This window comes from Cyanistes caeruleus, chromosome 3 (genome assembly GCF_971803275.1).
Source record: "Cyanistes caeruleus chromosome 3, bCyaCae1.hap1.1, whole genome shotgun sequence".
In the NCBI taxonomy this organism is placed as follows: domain Eukaryota; kingdom Metazoa; phylum Chordata; class Aves; order Passeriformes; family Paridae; genus Cyanistes; species Cyanistes caeruleus.
In genome coordinates, this window is record NC_141703.1 from 1,628,038 (window position 1) to 1,651,052 (window position 23,015).

A 23,015-nucleotide genomic window follows, 5' to 3' on the forward strand; every position below is an offset into this window, starting at 1 on the left:
TGGCCTCAAATGGCACCAGGGGAGGCTCAGCTTGGAGATTGGGAAAGAAAATTTCCCTGGAAGAGCAGTCAGGCCTTGGGATGAGCTGCCCAGGGAGGTTTGGAGTCGCTGGAATTGTCCCAGAGGAGTCTGGATGTGGCCCTTGGGGACAGGGTTTGGGGTGGTGCTGGTGGGGTTGGGTGATCCTCAAGGGCTCTTCCCACCTTGGTGATCCTCTGAAACCAGGTGGATTTTCCATGTCCAAGCTCCAGCTCCGAGAACCAGAGCTGTGAGTCTGGCTCTTGGAAACGGTGGCTCCTCTCAGCAGCACATTTTGCCCCAAAATCTGGGATTTAGCTGTACCCAGCTCCCTCAGCCTGGCAGCACCAGCATTATCCAGGAACGAGGGAGTTTCCCAGACTTCTCCTTCCCCTGGAGCTCCTCTCCTCCAAGCAGTAGCTCCTGCTTCTGATTTTCTTCCCATTTCTGCATTTCTCAGCCAAAGGCGGCGCTCACTCCCGACCTCTGAGACTTTTAAAAGCTCTGTGCATTCTCCAGAGGAGATTGGACATGGGGAAAAAAAAAAGGGAGCCGAGTCCCACAGGCAGATTTAGGAACGTTCCTGCCCCACAGATGGAATTGCTGCTTCCCAAAGGCTCCTGGCTGCCCTGCCTCTCCCTCCTGCTTCCCAGGAAAAATCAGCTGAGCTGCTCTCCCGGAGGAACCAGCCAGGAGCTGTCTGTGCTCCAAATCCCAATGAAATGTGGGATGTTGCAAGGGCTGCCCGGTGTTTTGGGGATTTTGCTGGGAAGGGGTGGAACTGCGGCTGTTTTTACGTGTGAGTGGAATAAAACACCCCTGCCCAGCTGGCAGAACAGGCTGGAAGGGCTTGGGGCAGGAAGATGGGAGCTGAGATAGGGAAGTTGCCTCATCCAGGATCCTCTTGCCCATTCCCGGCTACTTTCTTTGCCCATCCTTTCTCCAGAAGGTGAAGCAGGAGGAGCAGGGCTGGAGGTGTGCCCGGAGCAGGGAGAGCCGGGCGGCTTTTCCAGGGATAGGGGCAATTCCTGGGGGTCTGGGCTGGGAAGGGAGCGGGGCTGGGTGATCCTGATGGATCTATCCCAATTTAGGGAATTCCTGGGGGTCTGGGCTGGGAAGGGAGCGGGATTCAATGATCCTGATGGATCCTTCCCAATTTAGGGAATTCCTGGGGGTCTGGACAGGGAAGGGAGCGGGGCTGGGGGATCCTGATGGATCCTTCCCAATTTAGGGAATTCCTGGGGGTCTGGACAGATAAAGGAGCTGGATCCAAAGATCCAGATGGATTTTTCCCAGCTCTGGGAATTCCTGGGGTTTGGACAGAGAAGGGAGCAGGACTGGGTGATCCTGATGGATCCTTCCCAACTCTGGGAATCCCTGGGGGTCTGGGCTGGGAAGGGAGCAGGATTCAATGATCCTGATGGATCCTTCCCAATTTAGGGGATTCCACAATTCTGATTCCTCTGCTACATCCAAACCCCTTGAGGGGAGGCCCTGGATATTTCCAACATCCCCAGAATCTAAAAACAACCAAAATTTCCGGGCATTTATGACAAATAACCAAAAACCCCCACAAAAAGCCGCCCCCTCCTGTCCAACACCACAACTTCCCTGGCTCATTATCCCAATTTTTAACACCTCGATTTTGACACCTTTTTTTATCCCCCCCCTTTTTTTTTTTAATCCCGTTTTTTTTTAATCCCATTTTTTAATCAATTTTTTAATCCCTGTTTTTTTATCCCTTTTTTTATCCCATTTTTTATCATCCCTTTTTTTATCCTTTTTTTTTTTGTCCCTTTTTTTTGGTCCCTTTTTTAATCCCTTATTTTTTTCCAAATTTTTTATCCCATTTTTTAATCCCTTTTTTATCCCCTTTTTTTTAATCCCTTTTTAAATCTTTTTTATTTACCCCATTTTTTAATCCCATTTTTTGGTCCCATTTTTTTATCCCATTTTTTAATCCCTTTTTTTGTCCCATTTTTATCCCTTTTTTAATCCCATTTTTATTGTATCCCATTTTTTTAATCCCATTTTTTTACCCCATTTCTTTTTTATCCCATTTTTTAATCCCTTTTTTTTATCATACCTTTTTTTATCCCTTTTTTGTCCCTTTTTAATCCTTTATTTTTTACCCCATTTTTTTATCCCATTTTTTAATCCCTTTTATTTATACAATTTTTTAATCCCTTTTTTTATCCCTTTTTTTATCCCTTTTATTTACCCCATTTTTAATCCCATTTTTTTGTCCCATTTTTTTGTCCCATTTTTTTGTCCCTTTTTTTTAATCTCATTTTTTAATCTCATTTTTTAATCCCATTTTTTAACCCCATTTTTTTAATCCCATTTTTTCTGTCCCTTTTTTATTCCTTTTTTTTAATCCCATTTTTTTATCCCATTTTTTAATCCCATTTTTTAATCCCATTTTTTTTATCCCATTTTTAACCCATTTTTTTAATCCCATTTTTTTTATCCCATTTTTAACCCATTTTTTTTACCCCATTTTTAAACCCATATTTTTATCCCATTTTTTTTTCTTAATCCCATTTATTTTCATCCCTTTTCCCAGAGTTTCCCGTCCCCGCCTTCCCGGCCACTCCCCTCCAATCCAAGGCCCCTCCTCCCCTCCGCTCCATAAATAGTTAAATCCCTGGAGCAGCCGGAGCCAGGAAGGAGCCGGAGCTGCAGGTGAGGAAAAACAACTCCACGAGCAATTTCCTCTCTTAATTAATTTAATTGCTAATTGTCATTATTTTCTTTAATTATTTTGTGTGTATTTATTAGATTTTTTTATTTATTTTCCCAGTCAAAAATCAGCTTTTTTTAACTGGTTGTTATTAGGAATAATTAAAAAAAAATAGTTATATATGGTGTTGGGTATGTATAGGTATAAGTTTTTTTAATATGTTGATTTTTTTTAATGTATATTGAGATATTTTAAATATATATTGGGGTTTCTAAAAAATATATAGAGTTTTTTTTAAATATATTGAGGTTTTTAAAAAATATATTGAGATTTTTAAAAAATATGGAGATGTCTTTAAACTATATTGAGATTTGTTAATGTATATTGAGATTTGTTAATGTATATTGAGATTTTTTTAAAGATATAGTAAGTTTTTTTAAAATACGTTGAGATTTTTTTAAAATATATTGAGATTTTTTTAAATATATTGAGATTTTTAAAAAATATAGAGATGTCTTTAAACTATATTGAGATTTGTTAAAGATATATTGAGATTTGTTAATGTATATTGAGATTTTTTTAAATATATTGAGTTTTTTAAAAAATATATTGAGGTTTTTAAAAAATATATTGAGATTTTTAAAAAATATGGAGATGTCTTTAAACTATATTGAGATTTGTTAATGTATATTGAGATTTTTTTAAAGATAAAGTAAGGTTTTTTAAAATAGGTTGAGATTTTTTAAAAATATATTGAGATTTTTAAAAAATATAGAGAGATGCCTTTAAAATATATTGAGATTTATTAATGTATATTGAGATTTTTTAAAGCTATATTGAGATTTTTTAAAAATATACTGAGGTTTTTTAATGTACATTGAGATTTTTTTTAAAATGTATTGAAGTGTTTTAAAAATATACTGAGTTTTTCTTGAAGTATATTGAGATTTTTTTAATGTCTATTGAGATTTTTATATTAAATTGAGATTTTTTAAAATATCTTGAGTTTTTTTAATTATATTGAGATTTTTTTTATAAATTTATTGAGTTTTTTTAATGTATATTGAGATTTGTTAATGTATATTGATATTTTTTAAAGATATATTGAGATTTTTAAAAAAATATACTGAGTTTTTTTTGAAGTGTATTGAGATTTTTTTTAATATATTGAGACTTTTAAACGTATCTCGAGATTTTTTTAAAATATATTGACATTTTTTTAATATATTGAGACTTTTTTAAAATTTCTGAGATTTTTCTAATGCATATTGAGATATTTTTAAAATATATTGAGGTTTTTTAAATATACTGAGTTTTTTAATGTATATTGAGATTTTTTAAAAAAATATATTGAGTTTCTTTAATGTATATTAAGATTTCTTTTAAAATATATTGAAGTTTTTTTAAAGTACCTCGAGCCTCTCTAATACATTGAGTTTTTAATAAGAAAAGTGGGATGTTTTTTATACTGGGATTTTTTTAGGTACTGATATTTTAATAGATTGATTTAAAATAATGTATTGAATTTTCTATATGATTTTTATATATTATATATTATTATATATTACTATATATTTTTATATGATATCGTAATATATATTTTATACATATAAATTATATTATATTTTTATATGATATATGAATATATATTATAACTATATATATAAAAAATTCAAGCATGTAAATATATAATATACATTAATAATAGAATATACTATATATTAAAATATTAGTGTTTATAAATACTTATAATATATAGAAAATATAGAACTATATCATATCTATAATATAATATATAATTAATATATATTTATTCTATATTTATTTTAATTTATATAGATATATTTTATAGAAATTTATATATAAAATGTATGTATTTATAATATATATTTATATAATATAAATACATATTATATAAAAAATTTAATATCTATAATACATATAAAATATATTTAATATATAAAAGAGACATGGTATATAAAATATATATACTATAATGTGTATATAATATCTATAAAAGAGACATTCTATATTAAAATGCATATAATATAATATATATAAAAGAGACATTGTATATTAAAAATATATATAAGGTATGTATAATATATATAAAAGAGACATTGTATATAAAATATATATAATATTATGTGTATATATAATACATATATAAAAGAGATATTGTATATTATAATATATATAATATATTATATGCAAGAGACATTGTATATAAAATATATAATATGTGTATATATGCAATATATATATAAGATAGACCTTGTATATTAAAAACATATAATATATATCATATATATGAGGCATTGTATATAAAATAGATATAATATAATGTATATATAAAAGAGAAATATATATTGTATATATATACACAATATATAAACATATATTAAAAATTGTATATAATATAATGTCTATATATAATATGTATTTAAAAGAGACATTGTATATATAATATGTCTATATATAATATATATGAGACATATACATAAAATATAATGTCTATATATAATATATATAAAAGAAACATTGTATATATATGTCTGTATATAATATATATAGAGACATTATATTATATATAAAAAATAATGTCTATATATGATATATATAAAAAAGAGCCATTATATTATATATATAATGTCTATATATAAAAGAGACCTAGTATATATTTATAAAATATAATGTATATATTTATATAATATATATAAAAAGAGCCTTTATATTATATATATAATATAATGTCTATATATAATATATATAAAAAGGTGTAGCATATAATATAGATATATATATAATATATATTTATATAATATATAAAAAGCTATTATATTTCAATGTGTTTGCGTGTGTAGGGAGAGGAGAAATTTACCCCAAACCTGCTGGATTTTATTTATTTTGATTAATTTGTGCTGGTGCTGCTGGAATTTCCTGGATTCCGGCTCTTCCAGAGCCTCATTCCCAGCTGGCTCCATTCCACTGATCCCGATTTTCCTGGGAATTCCATGCCAGGAATTTGTTCCTGCTGGGATCTAGCCCCGCCCCCTGGGAGAGCCACACCCAATAAATCCCAGCATTCCTGAGCCTCTGGAAAAGGGATGAGCTCAACCCTGGAAAAACAGACAGCAAAAAAGATATAAATCAACCCAAAAAAGCGCTGATTTCTCATTTGTTTAATTCATTTTTATTGTTATTTTATATTATAATTAATAATTTGGTAATTGGACTGATGGGACATCTCAGAATGTTTGTGGTGACCTAAAAGGCATCCCAGTGCCTACATAAAAAAATCTCAAAATAAATGAAAAGAACCTCAATATATCTCGATATATTTAAAAAAACCCCTCAATATATTTGAAGAAAATCTCAATATATTTAAAAAATCTCAATATAAATTCAAAAAACTCAATATATCTTGATATATTAAAAAAAAACCCAATATATTTTTAAAAAACTCAATATATATTTAAAAAAACCTCAATATACATAAAAAATCTCAATATAAATTAAAAAAACTCAATATATCTCAATATATTTTTTTAAAAAATCTCAATATTTAAAAAAAAAATCTCAATATATTTAAAAAAAATCTCAATATACATCAAAAGAATCTCAAAATAAATTAGAAAAACCTCAATATCTCGATATATTTTAAAAAACCATCAATATATATTAAAAAAAATCTCAATATATATTTTTTTAAAAATCAATATACTTTAAAAAATCTCAATATAAATTAAAAAAACTCAATATATTTTTAAAAAAACCCTCAATATATTTAAAAAACCCCCTCAATATATTTTAAAAAAATGGGTTTTTTAATGTATATTGAGATTTTTTTTAATGTATTGAGATTTTTTTTTAATATATTCAGCCTTTCTAATACGTTGGGTTTTTTTATGTACTGGGATTTTTTCTAGATATTGATCTTTTAATATATTGATTTTTAAAATAATGATCTAAAAATATTTCTCTATTGAAGCTTTAGATTGAAATTTGAATATTTAAAAAAATTTGAATGTTTAAAAGTGTTTTGTATTTCTATATTAATTTGATAGTGACTTTTTTCATAGTGAATTTTTTTATGGTGACTTTTTTTTATTGTGACTTTTTAATTGCCTTCTTTTTATGGTGGCTTTTATTTTATGGTGGCTTTTATTTTATGGTGGCTTTTATTTTATGGTGGCTTTTATTTTATGGTGGCTTTTATTTTATGGTGGCTTTTATTTTATGGTGGCTTTTATTTTATGGTGGCTTTTATTTTATGGTGGCTTTTTTTTAAAAGTGACTTTTTTTTAAAAGTGACTTTTTTTTAAAAGTGACTTTTTTATGGTGACTTTTTCTTTAATATCATAGTTTTTTTATATATATATTGATATTTGAAGTGCCAATCCAACATCTCACTGAACAGAAATCACTGTTTTCTTTAGAAAGCAAATTCTCAGCACCTGCAAACCAAAACTCTGGGCTTTATATTCCATTTTAAATCCCAAAAAAACCTGTACACTTTGTTCCAAGGACCAATCTCAGGTATCCATAGAATTCCACAATCCCAGGTAGGGCAGTATCCATAAAAAACATGGATAGGAGCATCCAAAGCTCAATCTCAACTTCCTGTGCCAGCAAATAAATGGAATTTTGGGGATGGGATGGTTTGGGGCTGGGATGGTTTGAGGGTGGGCAGAACGAGGGGTTGCTGGTGTTTTTTTTGATGTAGGATTTTAGGGAGTTGGGAATTCCATCAGGAGGAGCAAGGATGGGGATTTATCCCTGAATTTTGATCCTCGTGGCACTGCCGGAAAATCCCATGGAGCAGAACAATCTGGAAGGGCAGGGAAAGGAGAGCTGGGTTTGGGGCAATAACTGAGAAAATCTGCTCAGAAAAACATTGGATTTTCAGTCAGTGTTTTCCAGATGAAAACCTTCACCTGGGGCCCAGCCAAGGGATAAATCCCACTTTTTGTGTGAGCAGCCAGGCCGGTTTCACTCCTGAGCAGAGCTGAGATCTCGGATTGAGGCCCTGGGGAGAGAATATTTCCAGGAGCATCAGGGATTGGGGCAGGGGGAATGGTCCCAGGGCCAGAGGGCAGGGCTGGATGGGATCTGGGGCAGGAATTATTCCCTAGCAGGGATGGGATGGAATTCCCAAAGCAGCTGGGGCTGCCCCTGGATCCCTGGAATGTCCAAGGTCAGGCTGGACATTGGGAGCACCTGGGACAGTGGGAGGTGTCCCTGCCATGGCAGAGGTGGAACAAAATTATCTCAAAGGTCCCTTTCAAATTATCCTTTAATTTTAAGAAGCCAGATTGGGCTAGAGCAGAGGGAAGAGTTTTATGATCCATGGATAATTCACTTGGAATCTGGAAGGGATTTTTCCCTTCCTATTTTCCTGTAGAGACAAACATTCCCTGTTTAGCTCCAAGCTCCACATGGGCCTCGTGATCCCACACACCCAGAGCTGCTGGAATTCCTTGGATTCCCCTGGAACATCCTCAGCTCCCGTGCTGTGGCTGTAAATCTCCACAATCCCGGATCCCACAAACCCAGAGCTGCTGGAATTCCTTGGATTCCCCTGGAACATCCTCAGCTCCCGTGCTGTGGCTGTAAATCTCCACAATCCCGGATCCCACAAACCCAGAGCTGCTGGAATTCCTTGGATTCCCCTGGAACATCCTCAGCTCCCGTGCTGTGGCTGTAAATCTCCACAATCCCGGATCCCACAAACCCAGAGCTGCTGGAATTCCTTGGATTCCCCTGGAACATCCTCAGCTCCTGTGCTGTGGCTGTAAATCTCCACAATCCCGGATCCCACAAACCCAGGGCTGGTTATTTGGGCATTAGGAGATTCCAGGTGGAGCAGCCAGAGCCCAGCAGGATAAACACATCCATTAACCGGGAATGGCTGCGAGGAGAGGGAATAATCATCCAGGATATCCACACCGTGCCAGGGGGATGCTCCAGGGGTCTGGGGATGGGGAAAGGGGAGGAAATTCCACAATTCCCTGAGTCAGGAGTGCTGAACGTCCCCCAGGGAAGGAGGATCAAAAAATTCCTGCCACTAGGATGAGGAAGGGAAGGAAGCTGCCAGGCAGGGATCCCAGCTGGCCTCACCTGGGGGTCAGCTGCTCTCTTTTCCATGGATTACCATCCAAATATCTCAGGGAATGCTGGCAGGAAGAGCTACACTTTAATCTCCATATTTTTTCTTTTTTTTTTTTTTTACCCTCTCATTTACATTAATTTGAAGTTTTAAATATAAAAACACTGTTTTAAACCCACTTTTTAAAACCCACTTTAAAAATTTTTCAGCTCGCTTTTTAAATGGGTTCCTGTAGGAAATTTCAGGCAGAGTCAACCCCTCAGGTGTTGTAAAGCAGCTCTGGCACAAAACTCTTCTAAGATTGTCACATTCTTCTCCAGGAAGGCATTTCAGAGAGCTAAAAATGATCCATGGATTTCTGTCAAAATTGGGAAATTGTTGCTGCCGAAAGCTTTTTTTTGTGTGTGGGACTGGGAAGATGGAGCAATGATTTGTTTCATCTTTAGATTTTTCAGAATGGCAGGATTTTGTGGTTTGCCCAGAGCAGCTGGGGCTGCCCCTGGATCCCTGGAAATGTCCAAGGCCAGGCTGGACATTGGGAGCTCCTGGGACAGTGGGAGGTGTCCCAGAGTTGGGATGGGATTTAAGGTCCCTCCCAACCCAAACCATTCCTTGATTCTGTGCCAATCCCAGAATTGATTTCCCTTCTTCTTGGTGAGGTCACTTTTCATCCCGTTTCCATTGAGATAAATCCCTGGAATTGGCAGTGTTATTCCCAAATTCTGACTTTGATGCTGCATCAGCAGCAGAACAAAACCAGCTCAGGGTAATTGTGTGTTCCCATGAGTGGAAATGCCCATTTTCCGTGCAGATTCCATGGATTCCCTGAATTCCTGCCCTAGCTGGCTTCCACTGTGGATCTCTGCCTGGCAGATGTGCAGCTGGAGGGTGGAATGATGGAATATCCTGGGAATAAGCCCCCAGGGATCCCCCAGTGCCCCCCTGCCCTGCCCAGGCCCCCCAACAAGCCCAGCCTGGGCATCCCTGGATGCTCCTGGAGCTCTGGCAGCCTCGGGGCCGTGCCCATTCCCTGGGGAGCCTGGGCAGTGCCAGCAGCCTGTGGGGAAAGAAGAGCCTTGCCCTAAAAGCCAACCTAAACCTCTGTCCCAGGAGCAGAGATCAGATCTGCAGCCCAGGCTGGACATTCCAAGTGCAGGAATCCCCAGAGCAGAGGACAGGGGATGGTTTGAAGGTCCTGGGCTCTGTTAATCGGTTCCTTTTCGCTTTGTTTTGTTCAGATCTGGCCTCTGGAGTGGAAGCCACGATGGATTTGAGCAACCACACCAACAGCAGCTCGGTGCTGCCCAATTTACTCCACATGTCTGTGGAACAAAAAAAGGCCCTGAGGTTCAACAACTACAGCAACCCCGCCCTGGAGCTGCAGGAGGAGATCATGGCCTCGTTTTACATCCTCATCATCGTCGGCTTCTTTGGCTTCCTCCTCTTTGTCATGATGCTCAGCAACATCGTTTCCAGCAAGCCTGAGAACTACATGGATTATCTGTACTCGGGGAAGCTGAGCCCGCCGCGGGGCCCGCTGGAGCTGCGCGGGGACGAGAGCAGGGACACCTTCGTCATCATCAACAGCGCCGCCTTCCTGGACCTGCAGCGGCAGGAGGGCAAAAACCAGCCCGGCACCGAGGGGCTGAGCACAAACTCGGCCCTTGGGGATGTGTGAAAATGGGTTTTTCTTTCATTTTTCTTCTCTTCAGCCTAGCCAGGGATGATTTTCCTTTGTGAAGAGCCGTGCCAGGATAGCTGTGTTCCCACGGTGAAGGTGTTGGTGTGGAACCTCTGTTACTGCAGCTCCAGGCCTTTGGATGAGAGGCTGGAGGTGAATTCCCTGCTGGGCTGCTCTTCCATGGCTGTTCCTGTTGTGTTTTCATGGCTTGGCTCTCGGGAGAAGGGATCATCCTTCCTTTGCTGTTGTTTCCAGCCGGGCCAGGACGTGTCCAGCTGGGACGATGTGTCTGTGCCTGCTTCCTGGAATTCTTTATTCCCTAATTTATTTGGGAGGTCAGAGGTGCCAGAGAGCCCTGGCTGTGACTGTGCCAGCAGGAACAGCCACTGCAGCCTCTGTGTGACCTCAAACGATGGGGAAGGGTCAATGATCTGTGTCCAGCCATTCCACAAGGAACAAAGGTTATTTCAAGGATCTGGAGGCACAGCTGGACTTGGACTTGTTTGGTCTGCAGCAGGTTTTGGACAGTGGTCGTGCATTTCTCAGCAGCTCTTCCATATTTGGCTGCCCTAAACCAGGAAAATGAGGAGCGCCAGGACATCCCATTCCCAAGGGCTTGGAGATGGGACAATCTGGAATTGCCTGAAGCTGCCAGAGGGCAGGGCTGGATCTTGGGATCTTGGGCAGGAATTGTTCCCTGGCAGGGTGGGCAGGGGCTGGGATGGAATTGCCAGAGCAGCTGGGGCTGCCCCTGGATCCCTGGCAGTGCCCAAGGCCAGGCTGGACATTGGGAGCTCCTGGGACAGTGGGAGGTGTCCCTGCCATGGCTGGGATGGGATGATCATTAAGATCCTTCCAATTCAACCCATTCCACGTTCCTGATGTCCCTCCCAGAGCTCCCCTGGGCAGCCTCAGGGCTGATAATTCTCATCTGGAGCCCTCTGGGATGTGACACTGCTGTGCCAACAATCCCAAACAATTCCTTCAGGGTTTAGTGCCGCCCCTCTCCTGATGGAATCCCACAGAGCTGCTGCTGCTTCCCCAGGGGGGTGTTGCAGTTTTGGGGTGTGTTCTGCAGGTCCCCAAGGGGCCCAGGAGGGCTCCATCTGTGCCCTGAAGAGTCCTGGAATCCAGGATGGGAGGTGTGGAGAGGCAAATGCTGGTTCCAGCTTGCTACACTTGGTCCAAGAATTCATTGGCAAAAGCTCTGGAGTCTGCAAATCCAAATGGTTGGAGACCAGTGGGGCAGATACTGTGAGAACCTTGAGGCATTTGGTTATAGGAGTAAAAATCCTATGAAATCCTATAAAATTGTGAGTCTGAACATTGGGGGTTCTTCTCAACCTCCTTTATGTGTTTGCTCTTTCTTACTGACAGGAAAAGAATTCCCAACAATTTTACAGGAAACATTATTTCCTAATTCTCCTTCCACAGGTTTTTACTGTCTGGAACTTCACATTTTGCTGCTGTGATGTTTTTCTCTCCCTGTTTTCCTTGTATCATTTTCCGCCATGATAAAGTGTTGCTGTTTTGGGATTTTGCCACTGTTTGGGCCAATCCTGCCACCTGGAATTGATTTATTCCACGTGGGCCACATCCTTACAGAGAGTTTTCAAAGCCTGATCTCCTCAGAACTGTTCCAAGGCTGCTACTTCCAGCTGATATCCAAGCTGAAATCCAAACCACTCTCTTGGCTTTCCACACTTATCCTTGGAATTCCAGAGCTTCAGCTTTCCAGCAGAGACCTCTCCTTTTTTGGACAGGTGCATATTCCCAGCCACTGGCTCCAGCAGAGGCCACTTAGGGATTGGAGTTGGTTTTGGATCCTGTTCCATGTGATGTTGGCTCTGTTGGAGCCAGGATCCACAATTCCAGCTCCTGTCAGCCACATTCCCATTGATGCTGCTCAGCTGGAAAATGGAAGATGTATAAAGGTAGAAACAACATTTGCAGCTCCCAGGTTTGTTCCTTCTCCCCAGTGGGGCACCATCCAAAACTGGATCCAATTTCTGCCATGCCAGCACTGAGTGGAGATTCCAGCTCTGAGAATTCCTGCTCTGCACATTCAGCTTCTCCATTTTTCCATCCAGCAGCATCAGGAAACAGAGTTGGTGGTGCCTCATTCCGTGGTGAGATGCAGGTTTTGGAGGTGCCTCATTCCATGGTGAGATCCAGGTTTCAGCTTCCATCACCCACTCCAGATTTTGGGCAGGGATTTCACCTCCTGCACCACTGGCTGCTGCAAGGAATTGCCAGGCTGTTGAATTCTGCAGGGAAGGGCAAACTGAGCTTCCAGACCCAAATTCCCTGCTGAGGGATGGCAGAACTCTGATATTCCCTTGGGAATGAGCCCATTCCTGCTCACACCTTCACCAGCTCCTGCAGGTGGCTGAGGTGAATCCTCCTCTCTGCACTGGCAGCTCCACATCCCAAAAAGAGAGGGGAAAATCAGATTCTGACCACTCAGGATCTGGTGGCTTTGTTCCCTTTCCAACCACTCTGTCCCAGCCCCTTGGAGCTTTCTCTCCTCACCCCAGGGAGATGCAGCTGTGCCTGCACCATTTCACCCACACTGATAAAAGCTCCAACTCCTAAAGAAATCCTGATCCTACAGAGGCCAGGCAAGAGATGCTCAATATTTCCACCGGGGATAGTGGCTGGGAGGAGGCAGAAGCCACAAGAGGAGTGTGATAAACTCAGCCTTGGCTGAGAATTCCCAATGCTGAACCTCAAACTCCATCACTTTTCACAAAGTCTCTCCCTGGTTTAGCAGGAAAGCACCAGCTCTTGTAGTGATTCTGTTCTGAGGAGTAAAAGACTCTAAATTTAATTATTGGCTTCATTTTTTTTCTTAATTTCCCACCTTTTTCTGTTTCCATCCTGAGGCCATCTTTGATTAGGGCAGATTTGTCCCTCTTGGTTCCAGCAGAGCTAAAATTACCCACTTTTGGAAAGTATTTTTGACACCAGAAATACGACTTTGATGAGTACTTCAGCTCATGCTCAGAAATTCATCAGCCAGGAGGAGGGAAAAGAGATTATTTAAACTGGGGATGGTATTGATTAGAAAAAGAATCCTAATCTTTGTCACTTTGTGAAAGATCAGGAGAGAACCAAATTCCCTGTGGAGAGTTGGTTTTGGGGAAAAAAAATAAATTAAACCTACAAAACATTTAATTTAGATAAAAATAAAATGTTAAATTTCAAACTTAATTTTAGCTGTAATATGATACAGCAGTAAAAAAATCCTACTGTCTAAAAAATCCTGCTGTGTATTTCATTATGTTCTGTATTTCATGCTGTTTTTAGTTGGCATTTTAAAATAAAGGGTTTGTGATGATTTTTAGCTGTAATCTCAAATGTAGTAACTGGCAAGGTAATGACATAATGACTCCTGAACTGGCTAATTGGGGTGTAAGTGATAATTGCCACCTAATTGCCCCATTAATAGGGGCTTTGTTCAGGGGTAAGTGGTGAATTTGGTGGTTGGGTTGCTTTATGTCACTGCTGTAAGTCTGGGACAGAGGAGAATCCCTTGCTCAGGGACACTGGGATTTCCAGATCACAGAATCATGGAATATCCCGAGTTGAAAGGATCCTCATGGATCATGGATCCAGCTCCTGGCCTTGCCCAGCTCCCCCAACAAGCCCAGCCTGGGCATCCCTGGATGCTCCTGGAGCTCTGGCAGCCTCGGGGCCGTGCCCATTCCCTGGGGAGCCTGGGCAGTGCCAGCAGCCTGTGGGGAAAGAGGAGCCTTGCCCTAAGAGCCAACCTAAATCCCTGCTGGGCCAGCTGCAGCCAGGATCCTGTCCCTGTCCCAGGGAGGGGTCCCTGCCTGCCCCTCGAGGAGCTGAGCTGAAGCCACCTGGGCCACTGCAGTGCCTGTCCCCACGGCCTTGGAGACGCCATCCTCAGCCTGGGGCAGCTCAGGGAGGGAGAAGAAGGGAATCCCTCCTTCATTCCTGTACCCCAGGCTGCTCCCACAGCTCTTCCCTCACTGCTTTCCTCCTGGTGTCCAGTCAGGAGGGAGACAAAAGCAAGAGTGACAAAAGTGACAGGGCCTTGTTGTGCCTGTCTCAAGAATGGCACCTTCTGATGGTGCAGGACAAAACAAATCCATGAAATAATCAAACAAGGAAACAGCCAGGTCAGGGAGGGATCCTGCCCCTCTGCCCAGCCCTGGGAGGCACCTCTGGAATGTCCAGCACTGGTTCCTCAGCACAGCAGGGACAGGAGCTCCTGGAGCTGAGGAAGGGCCTGCAGCATCTCCGTGCCCAGGAAAGGCTGAGGGAGCTGGGGCTGCTCAGCCTGGAGAGGAGCCCCAGCTGAGAGGGGCCTCAGCCCTGAGTGTCCCAGGGTGTCCCTGGCTGTCCCTGGCTGTCTCTGGGGTGTCCCTGTCCATCCCTGTCCGTCCCTGTCCGTCCCTGGGTGCAGGAGGGGCAGAGCAGGCCCAGGCTCTGCTCCAGGCCCGGCAATGGCACCAGAGCCACGGGCAGGGGCTGAGCCCAGCAATTCCCCCTGCACAGGAGGCACAACTTGTGCCCTGGGCAGTGCCCAGAGAGGGGCTGGAGTCTCCTCCTGGGGATATTCCACAATATCCACAATCTGTGCCCTGAGCTCTGGGATGATGCTGGAACAGGGAGGTGGCACCAGATGTCCCAACCTGAGCCACCCTGTGATTCTGTGAAACAACACCTTCAAATTAGGGATCAGAGAATAAGATTAGCACTTCCAGTGGGTACCAAGGACCCCACAAGAATTAGGGGATAATTCCCTCCAGACTTTTCTTCCCACACTTTACAACCAGTTCTTTAATAGTGAGGTCCATGAATGACTTTTTTTGGGGGACCTCAGGCCACCATCAGATCTTTCATGTGCTCTTTGCATGAAATCAATAATTCCAGCAGGATTATCCCTGTCAGGTTCTGCTCCTGGTATCCTTCATTAAGGATAAAAACACATATTAAAAGAACACTAATAAAAGAGCAAGTTTGAAATCCCGGTGTTTCATTTCAGGTGTATCCCATGACAGGTGCATCTGTGCTCTGCTTGGATCAGGGAGACATAATTTACACAAAAATGGGCCAAAAATCCAATTTCACCACCCTTGTGACAAATTCCTGATATGGGAGTCATGAGACCAGGCCTTGGATGTAAATTCCCCACATTTCAACAAAGAAAGGGCTGAAAAATGAATTTTACAGATCAAGCTTGTCTTTGATTCCAAGGATCTGCTCCTGAGCAGGGACTTGAATAAGGATGAAGAATTCCAAGAAGACTTTCCCACTGCAGACAAATTCAAATCTGGCAAAAATGGGAAATTTCCAATTTTCCTCCTAAAACCTGGTGCCAGCTCAGTGCTTCCCAACACCAAGCACTTCCAGCATCTGCAAGGAACTTCTCAGGGACAGGTAGGAGAAATCTCCCTGAAAGGAAAGATCCCAGCAATCAGTGGTTGGTTCAGGCTTTAAGGCACGAATTCAGTCTCTCAGGGTAAAATCTGGCACCTCTTCATGGCAGATTTTCCTTCCCCATGCTGTTAATTAGTAAAATTCAATGATTCCCCATGCTGAGTGATGCAAAGTGGTATTTTTTAACAGTTTTTCCAGTTCATTTAATATTTTCTTTAATTTTTTTAAATTTTTTTTTGGATGTGGCTCCCAATTTACGCTGTTGTGTTCATTACTGTGTTTCTTGTGAATTTCTGACAAAATCAACACATAAAAACATAAAGACAGAAGATATGATTCACTAAACCTGTACTGTGTTTCTCCTGTGCATGGAAATCATTGAAATGGGAATTTTTGTGGCAGAGAGAGATCTAAACCAAGGGAATCTCATCTACCTTCAGAAGAATCCACAGATTTAATTCTCCAGAGAATTAAATCCACAGATTGAAATCTCCATCTCTTGAGATGTGGATATGAAAAATAAAATAACTAGCTTTTCTCAGCTTCAGATTCCTCAGCAAAAACATCTGCTCGTTTTTGACCATCAGGAAAGAAGGAGAGAATGGGAAATAGAGGAAAGAGGAGGGAGAGACTGGAGAAGGGCAGGAATGATTTTATTGCCCTGGTATCTTATCCCTGCACATAATTCCACATTGTCTTGAAGCAGTAATTGCTCCACTAAATATCCCAGAAGATTCAAGGCTGGAGGAGCCCTCCAGGATGAGCCAGTCCCACCCAGCATCAGCCCAAAGCTGTCCCCAAGGGCCACATCCAGACTCCTCCTGAGCATTTGGGATCTGGGTGCACAGGAACCACATCCAGACTCCTCCTGAGCATTTGGGATCTGGGTGCACAGGAACCACATCCAGACTCCTCCTGAGCATTTGGGATCTGGGTGCACAGGAACAGCTGCTCTGCTGCAATGTTGGCTGCTGACCAAAGGGATCCTGACAGGCTGCCCTCAAAATATTCATGTCAGGTAAAAACCTGCCTCTAAATGTTCCAATAACTCCGTGGCTGAGGGTCACAGACCACATTGGGATGCTCTGTCCTTAATTCCTGGTGGAGAGGGACACCTGGGATGATTCTTTGTGGCTGAAGAAAAACCCCAGAGTCCCAAAATCACCTGGGGACTTTTGTGTTCATCCAGCATCAGCCCAAAGCCTGTCCCCAAGGGCCACATCCAGACTCCTCTGGGACAATTCCAGGGACTCCAAACCTCCCTGGGCAGCTCATCCCAAGGCCTGGCCGCTCTTCCAGGGAAATTTTCTTTCCCAATCTCCACCCTGAGCCTCCCCTGGTGCCATTTGAGGCCGTTTCCTCACCTCCTTTCCCTGTCCCCTCCTGCCAGGGACTTGTGCAGAGCCACAAGGGCCCCCTGAGCCTCCTTTGCTCCAGGCTCAGCCCCTTTCCCAGCTCCCTCAGCCCCTCCTGGGGCTCCACACCCTTCCCAGCTCCCTCAATCCCTCCTGCCAGGATGATTTGGGAGTGCTGTGACACCAGAATGAGGAAAGGATCAACTGTGGTGCCTCTGTCCCCCGGGGAAAGGCAGGGATTGCACAGCCCTGGGCTTTTCTTGGGACACAGCTCTGCTCACCCCATGGCCCAGCGAGCGCTGCCCTGCCCTGCCGGCGCCTCTGGGGACACGGAACAGCCCCAGTGAGAGCAGCACAACCCCCAGCACACCTCGCTTGTGTCTGGGCTCACAGCAAGGAGAACAAGCCCAAACCTGAAAGGCTCCGAGTCCTGGCTCCGCTGTCTCCCTGGGATTTGGTTCCAGGGCTCAGCTGCTGTGGGTTCCAGGCAGAGTTTCCTTGTTCCATGGAAAGGTGTGTCCTGCTCTCCCTGGCACAGCAGAGTCCATGGGAGCAGCAATGGGGTCAGAGGGTCATGGATGGTTTGGGTTGGAAGGACCTCAAGTATCATCTTGTTCCATCCCCTCCCACTGTCCCAGGAGCTCCCAATGTCCAGCCTGGCCTTGGGCACTGCCAGGGATCCAGGGGCAGCCCCAGCTGCTCTGGCAATTCCATCCCAGCCCCTGCCCACCCTGCCAGGGAACAATTCCTGCCCCAGATCCCAAGATCCAGCCCTGCCCTCTGCCCCTGGCAGCCATTCCCTGGCTCCTGGCCCTGCAGCCCTTGTCCCCAGTCCCTCTCCAGCTCTCCTGGAGCCCCTTCAGGCTCTGTCAAGGCTCTAAAATCTCCCCAGAACCTTCTTTCCTTCAGGCTGGACAACTCCAATCAGCTGCTTCCCATCCATTCAGCAGGGAGAGGTATCCCAAGGAAGGAATTTGTGCCACAGGAATTGTCCTTCCTGGTTTGTATTCTTTGGGAAGCCCCCCCATGAAGGTTTTCATGGAAACAAACCTTAGGAAAGAGGAAGTGTTTGCTGCCAGTTTCCCAGAAAACAAAGGGAAAAATAGAATAATCTCCTTTTCCTGGAAAAGCTTTGTCAAATCCCTTCCCATTTCCCTCTGGGAGGTTGAAGCCTGGCAGAATTTTTCTCCCCATTCCCTTTTAACAAGCATAGAAACCTGTGGGCAGGAAAAAGAGCTGAGTCTGAAATCCAAGGAACTTTGGGATTTTACAGAAACCCCTCCAAGACGAGTCCTTGCCTTTCCTCCATCCCCCCTTTGCTGCTGGGCAGGATAATTACAGCCCACGTTTTCCACAAAACCCTGTAACCCTTGCTGGGGAATATTGTGGCTGATGCCGTGTGACTCAACTGGTAATTTGGGATGACAAGCAATTCCTTCAACATCTGACTCAAGTTAATGGGAGGATGTTACCCAATAGCAGCACCTTAGTCAAGAGCTCTTGAAATAACATCCCAGCTCCTCAGCAGGGTTTGAAATCCCAATTATTTTACTGGGTTTGCCAGCAGGAGCTCTTGGAGGGAGGCTCAGGGCACTTGAACAACGCAGGAGAGCAAAGCCAAGCTCTGGTCCCACTCAGGAATCTCTGTGTGTGTGTGGAGATTTTTCTTTAAAATGTGGGAATAAAAATCATTAAAGGATCTTTGCACAAGAGACAGAGTCAGATGCAAATGTTGGGGGAGAAGCTGCCACAGATGTGCTGGAGCTGGAATGCAAATCACTCGGATTTCCATCATGTCTCATTGACTAATGACTCCTAAATGCTTTTCCAAGCCTCATCTTCATGGAAACAAACCCACAAACATTTATTTTCCCCCCAGCTCTTGGGGCAGGTCTGTAATGGGTGACCCAAGACATTTTGGGATGGGAACATTTTAAACGGGAACATTTTTCTCCGTTTTCAAGTCCCCAGTCCTGACAGCTTTCTGCAACCCAAAAGCACTTGGGGACATAATTTAGGGGTGATTATGGTGGGACTGGATGATCCTGGAGGTACCTCCCAAGATGGGTGGTTTGGGATTTTGGGATAAAAGCTTTTCTGAGCGAGCAGGCAAAGTGGAACCCACTGAAAAGTGGGAGAAGGGTGGCTGGGAATGGAAAGCCAGGAGACGTCACTCAAAGCTCTTGCTCTATCCCTCTGAACTCATTCCTTGGAATTTCTTCCTGCAGGGCCCAGGGGGGAAAGGAGGAGGCCTGGGAAGAAGAGGGAACACGCTGGGGATGGTCTGTGTGAGAAAATCAGAATAACAGAGCTGGTTTAGAGCCCAAACACAAGGCCCAGACCCATTCAAGGAGCACCAGGCTGGGAAATGAGCCCGAGTTTAGGCTGGAGAAATGAGTCAGAGCAGATAAAAAGAGCTGGAGGACTGGAAGCTGAGGCACTGGGGAGCAAAGCCAAGCAGCAGCAGGAAGCCCAGGAAAAAAATTAAAGGATAATCAAAAAGGAGAGTCACCCATCTGTGTTCCAGGGGATCAACAGGAAGCAGCCACATCCATCCTCCTTCACGTGACAGCCACATCCCAGCCTTGGGACAGACTGCAACAGCCTTGCAGGGATGCTGGGACACATGGACATTTCCAGGAGCTCGCTCTGATCCAGCAGGAACGGCTGCCAGATGGAAATCCACATGGATAAAAGCCTAATCACTCATTTGTGCCCAAACTTTCCCTCTGCAGGAGCACACGAGGAACCTGTTGCCACGGGATAACTTGTGGCAGCTACCAGGAATTCCTGTTATCAGCTGGGATTATCCCAAACTGCTCCACAGGTGAGCCAGGCAAGGTCCAGCTGAGCCCAGACACGCTGGAATTGCTCCAGCAGCCAAGACAAAGCAGTTTCAAAGCCAAAGCCAGACTGGGGAGTGGCTTGGGTTGTGCCACCTTCCAATCCCTGGTCACTCACTGCCAAAAATCAGCCCTTGGGTCAAATCCAGGGGGAAACATCAGCCCAGGTTTTGGGAATTTTACCTGAGCTGTCCCCACACGCTCATGGGTTGGACATTGGGTTGTTTTCCACGTGGGGCTGCAATCCAAAGCTGAAAGATCCAGACCTCAGAGAGTGTCCAAAGGATGGGGAAAGGTCTGGAGGGGCCACACGAGGAGCAGCTGGAGGAGCCTGAAGGAAACTCCTCATCCCAAGGGCCAGCTCCAGTCTCTGCTCCTGGCACAGGGACAGCAGCAGGGAGCGGCTGCAGCTGGCCCAGCAGGGATTTAGGTTGGGTTTTAGGGCACCCACAGGCTGTTGGCACTGCCCAGGCTCCCCAGGGAATGGGCACAGCCCAGGGATGCCCAGGCTGGGGTTGCTGGGGGGGTCTGGGCAGGGCAGGGGGGCACTGGGGGATCCCTGGGGGTTCATTCCCACTCAGGATATTCCAGCTCCCTCATGTGAGGTCTGTCAGCTCCTCAATAGCCTTGAAGGCTGAGGTTAATAATAGTTCATAAATATTAACTAATTAACTAGGCTGAGGTTAATAATAGTTCATAAATATTAACTAATTAACTAGGTAGTTTGTGCTGTAATTAGAGGATGAAACAAGTCACTGCATCACTGGAAGCATTCCTGCCAAGACTGGAGTTGGGATCCCAGGGAATTATGAAGGAGTCTCCCCCACACAGAACATTTGCAGAGCAGGATAAAGCAGGTGGAATTGCTGATTCCCAAGAGGAAGAACAGGGAAGGAAATGTTGGAATCACTGTTTGGATGTGAGGCCCTGGGGATGCTGCTCAGGGAGCTCTGCCTCCCTCCAGCCCCGCTCTGGGGTGATTCTGGCAGAAGTCCAGACTAAAAGCTTTCAGTGCTACTAAAATTAAGCTGAGCTCATCTCAGCTAAAGTCTAATGACAAAACTGTCCTAGTGAAGGTTCATTTTTCATTTTAAGGACCTCAGAAACCCCAGAGCTCTGAGCTCCCTATTCCAGCAGCCACCTCAGAACCTCGGGAGACTTTCCTTTGTTTCCCTTAAAATCCCTTAATCTCCTTTCCTGATCACTCCACAAGGACTGCAGCTTTTGTTTAAACACACAGAGATTTCATGTGAATAAAAGGAGCCCTAAAAGTGCAAACACTGGGAATTTAGAAGCCACTTTTTAATTTTAGACCTTTAATTTTTTTGTCTTCAACACTTGGCACAGGTGCCAATGCCAATATCAGAAATACAGACAAGGGAGGTACAGCCTGAACTCTGGTTTGGAAAAGAGGAATTTTATGGACTAGGGGAGAAGGAGAGTTCTGTAGGCACCACAGTGACCTGCCTCATTTTTTGGGACGGGGATATTTCCAAGAGGTTCCCATGTAGATCCTCTGGTGCTGAAGCTGTTGATGTGGCCCTTGGGGACAGGTTTTGGGGTGATGCTGGTGGTGCTGGGGTGGCACTGGATGATCCTGGAGGGCTCTTCCCACCTTCATGATTCTGGCATACACCAAGCACTCCAAGGCTCTCTATCCTTGTTTCCTCCTCTTCCTCAAAAATTAAACTGGACTGAATTTTCTTCTTTCAAATGTGTTTTTAATCATAAAACCTTTCTGTGCCCAAGGAAGGGCTGGATGTGGCACTCAGGGCTGGGGACAAGGCGGGCATTGGGCACAGCTGGGACTCCCTGGGCTGCGAGGGCTTTTCCAGCCTCAGGATCCCGGGATCCTGGAATTCATTCAGAATTCGAGGTCCCCAGCTGGTTTCTGAAGGAGAAACTGCAGCAAAGCTGAGCTGCTGTCTCCCCCCAGTGACAGCAGATTTTTCCTGTTCGAGTTGTGGCACACAGAATTCCCAAAGGTAAAATCACCTGGAAGCTGTGACAGCACAGGTCAAACTCCCCATGGAATATCAGGGAACAGGCACTGGTTCAGTTTGGGAAGGGACAGGACTGGACAAGACCAATTCTTATCCTGGAAATCACTGGATATTCCCCATGCCAAGATCTGGGAATATCTGAGCTCTGATGCTGCACTGAGATTTAGGAACGGCCTCATGCAGGAGGAAGGCTTGGGATAAATGGGATATTGGGAGAAAATTCCTGGCTGGGAGGGTGGGCAGGGGCTGGGATGGAGTTGCCAGAGCAGCTGGGGCTGCCCCTGGATCCCTGGCAGTGCCCAAGGCCAGGCTGGGCATTGGGAGCTCCTGGGACAGTGGGAGGTGTCCCTGCCTTGGCAGGGCTGGGAATGGGTGATCCTTAAAATCCCTTCCACTCTGGGATTATAAAAATCAGGCTGGACCAGATTTGAAATCTTTTACCTGCAAAGATTTTTCTGATTTGGCTGCAGAGGCAAAAATGGATAATTTGCAGGATTTCTGAGGAGACTCCTCACAGCTCCTTCCCTGATACTCAGGGGCAAGAAAAGAGCATTAATTCCCTTCTTGCACATCTTTTCCAGGGATGATTTTAAGCCAGGCTTGATTGCTTTTGGTGCCCCGTGGCTTTGGTGGTAAATTAAGTTATAAAGGGAGATTGTGTCCCTTTGTTTCTCCTCACAGAGCAGAAGTTGAAAAGATGAATTAAAATCCCCTCCTCATTATTATTTTTTTCTAGAAAAACTTACTCTGGAGAGCCTAAAAACTCCAGATTTGGGCAAATATACAAAATGAACCAGTGATTTCACAGAGCCAAGCCACTGGTGTCACCAGACCTGACAATTCCCTGGAGGTTTGGGGAGTGGCTCCAGCAGAATTCCCGTGTTTCCCTCAGCAAAGGTGGGCACCAGGCT

At 43.7% G+C, this 23,015-nt stretch overlaps 1 protein-coding gene across 1 annotated transcript; it reads left to right on the plus strand.

The window, feature by feature from the left end:
* Nucleotides 1–2,671: 2,671 nt before the first annotated feature.
* Nucleotides 2,672–13,837, plus strand: LOC147653872 (uncharacterized). Its single transcript, XM_086883922.1, has 2 exons — nt 2,672–2,703; nt 10,049–13,837. Exon 2 carries the CDS (start codon nt 10,075–10,077, stop codon nt 10,486–10,488), a length of 414 nt encoding a protein of 137 aa, XP_086740048.1. The 5' UTR covers nt 2,672–2,703; nt 10,049–10,074; the 3' UTR covers nt 10,489–13,837.
* Nucleotides 13,838–23,015: the final 9,178 nt, after the last annotated feature.

Bases quoted from the DNA above. Each gene is read 5' to 3' on its own strand.
- LOC147653872 (XM_086883922.1), top strand. From the start codon at position 10,075: ATGGATTTGAGCAACCACACCAACAGCAGCTCGGTGCTGCCCAATTTA.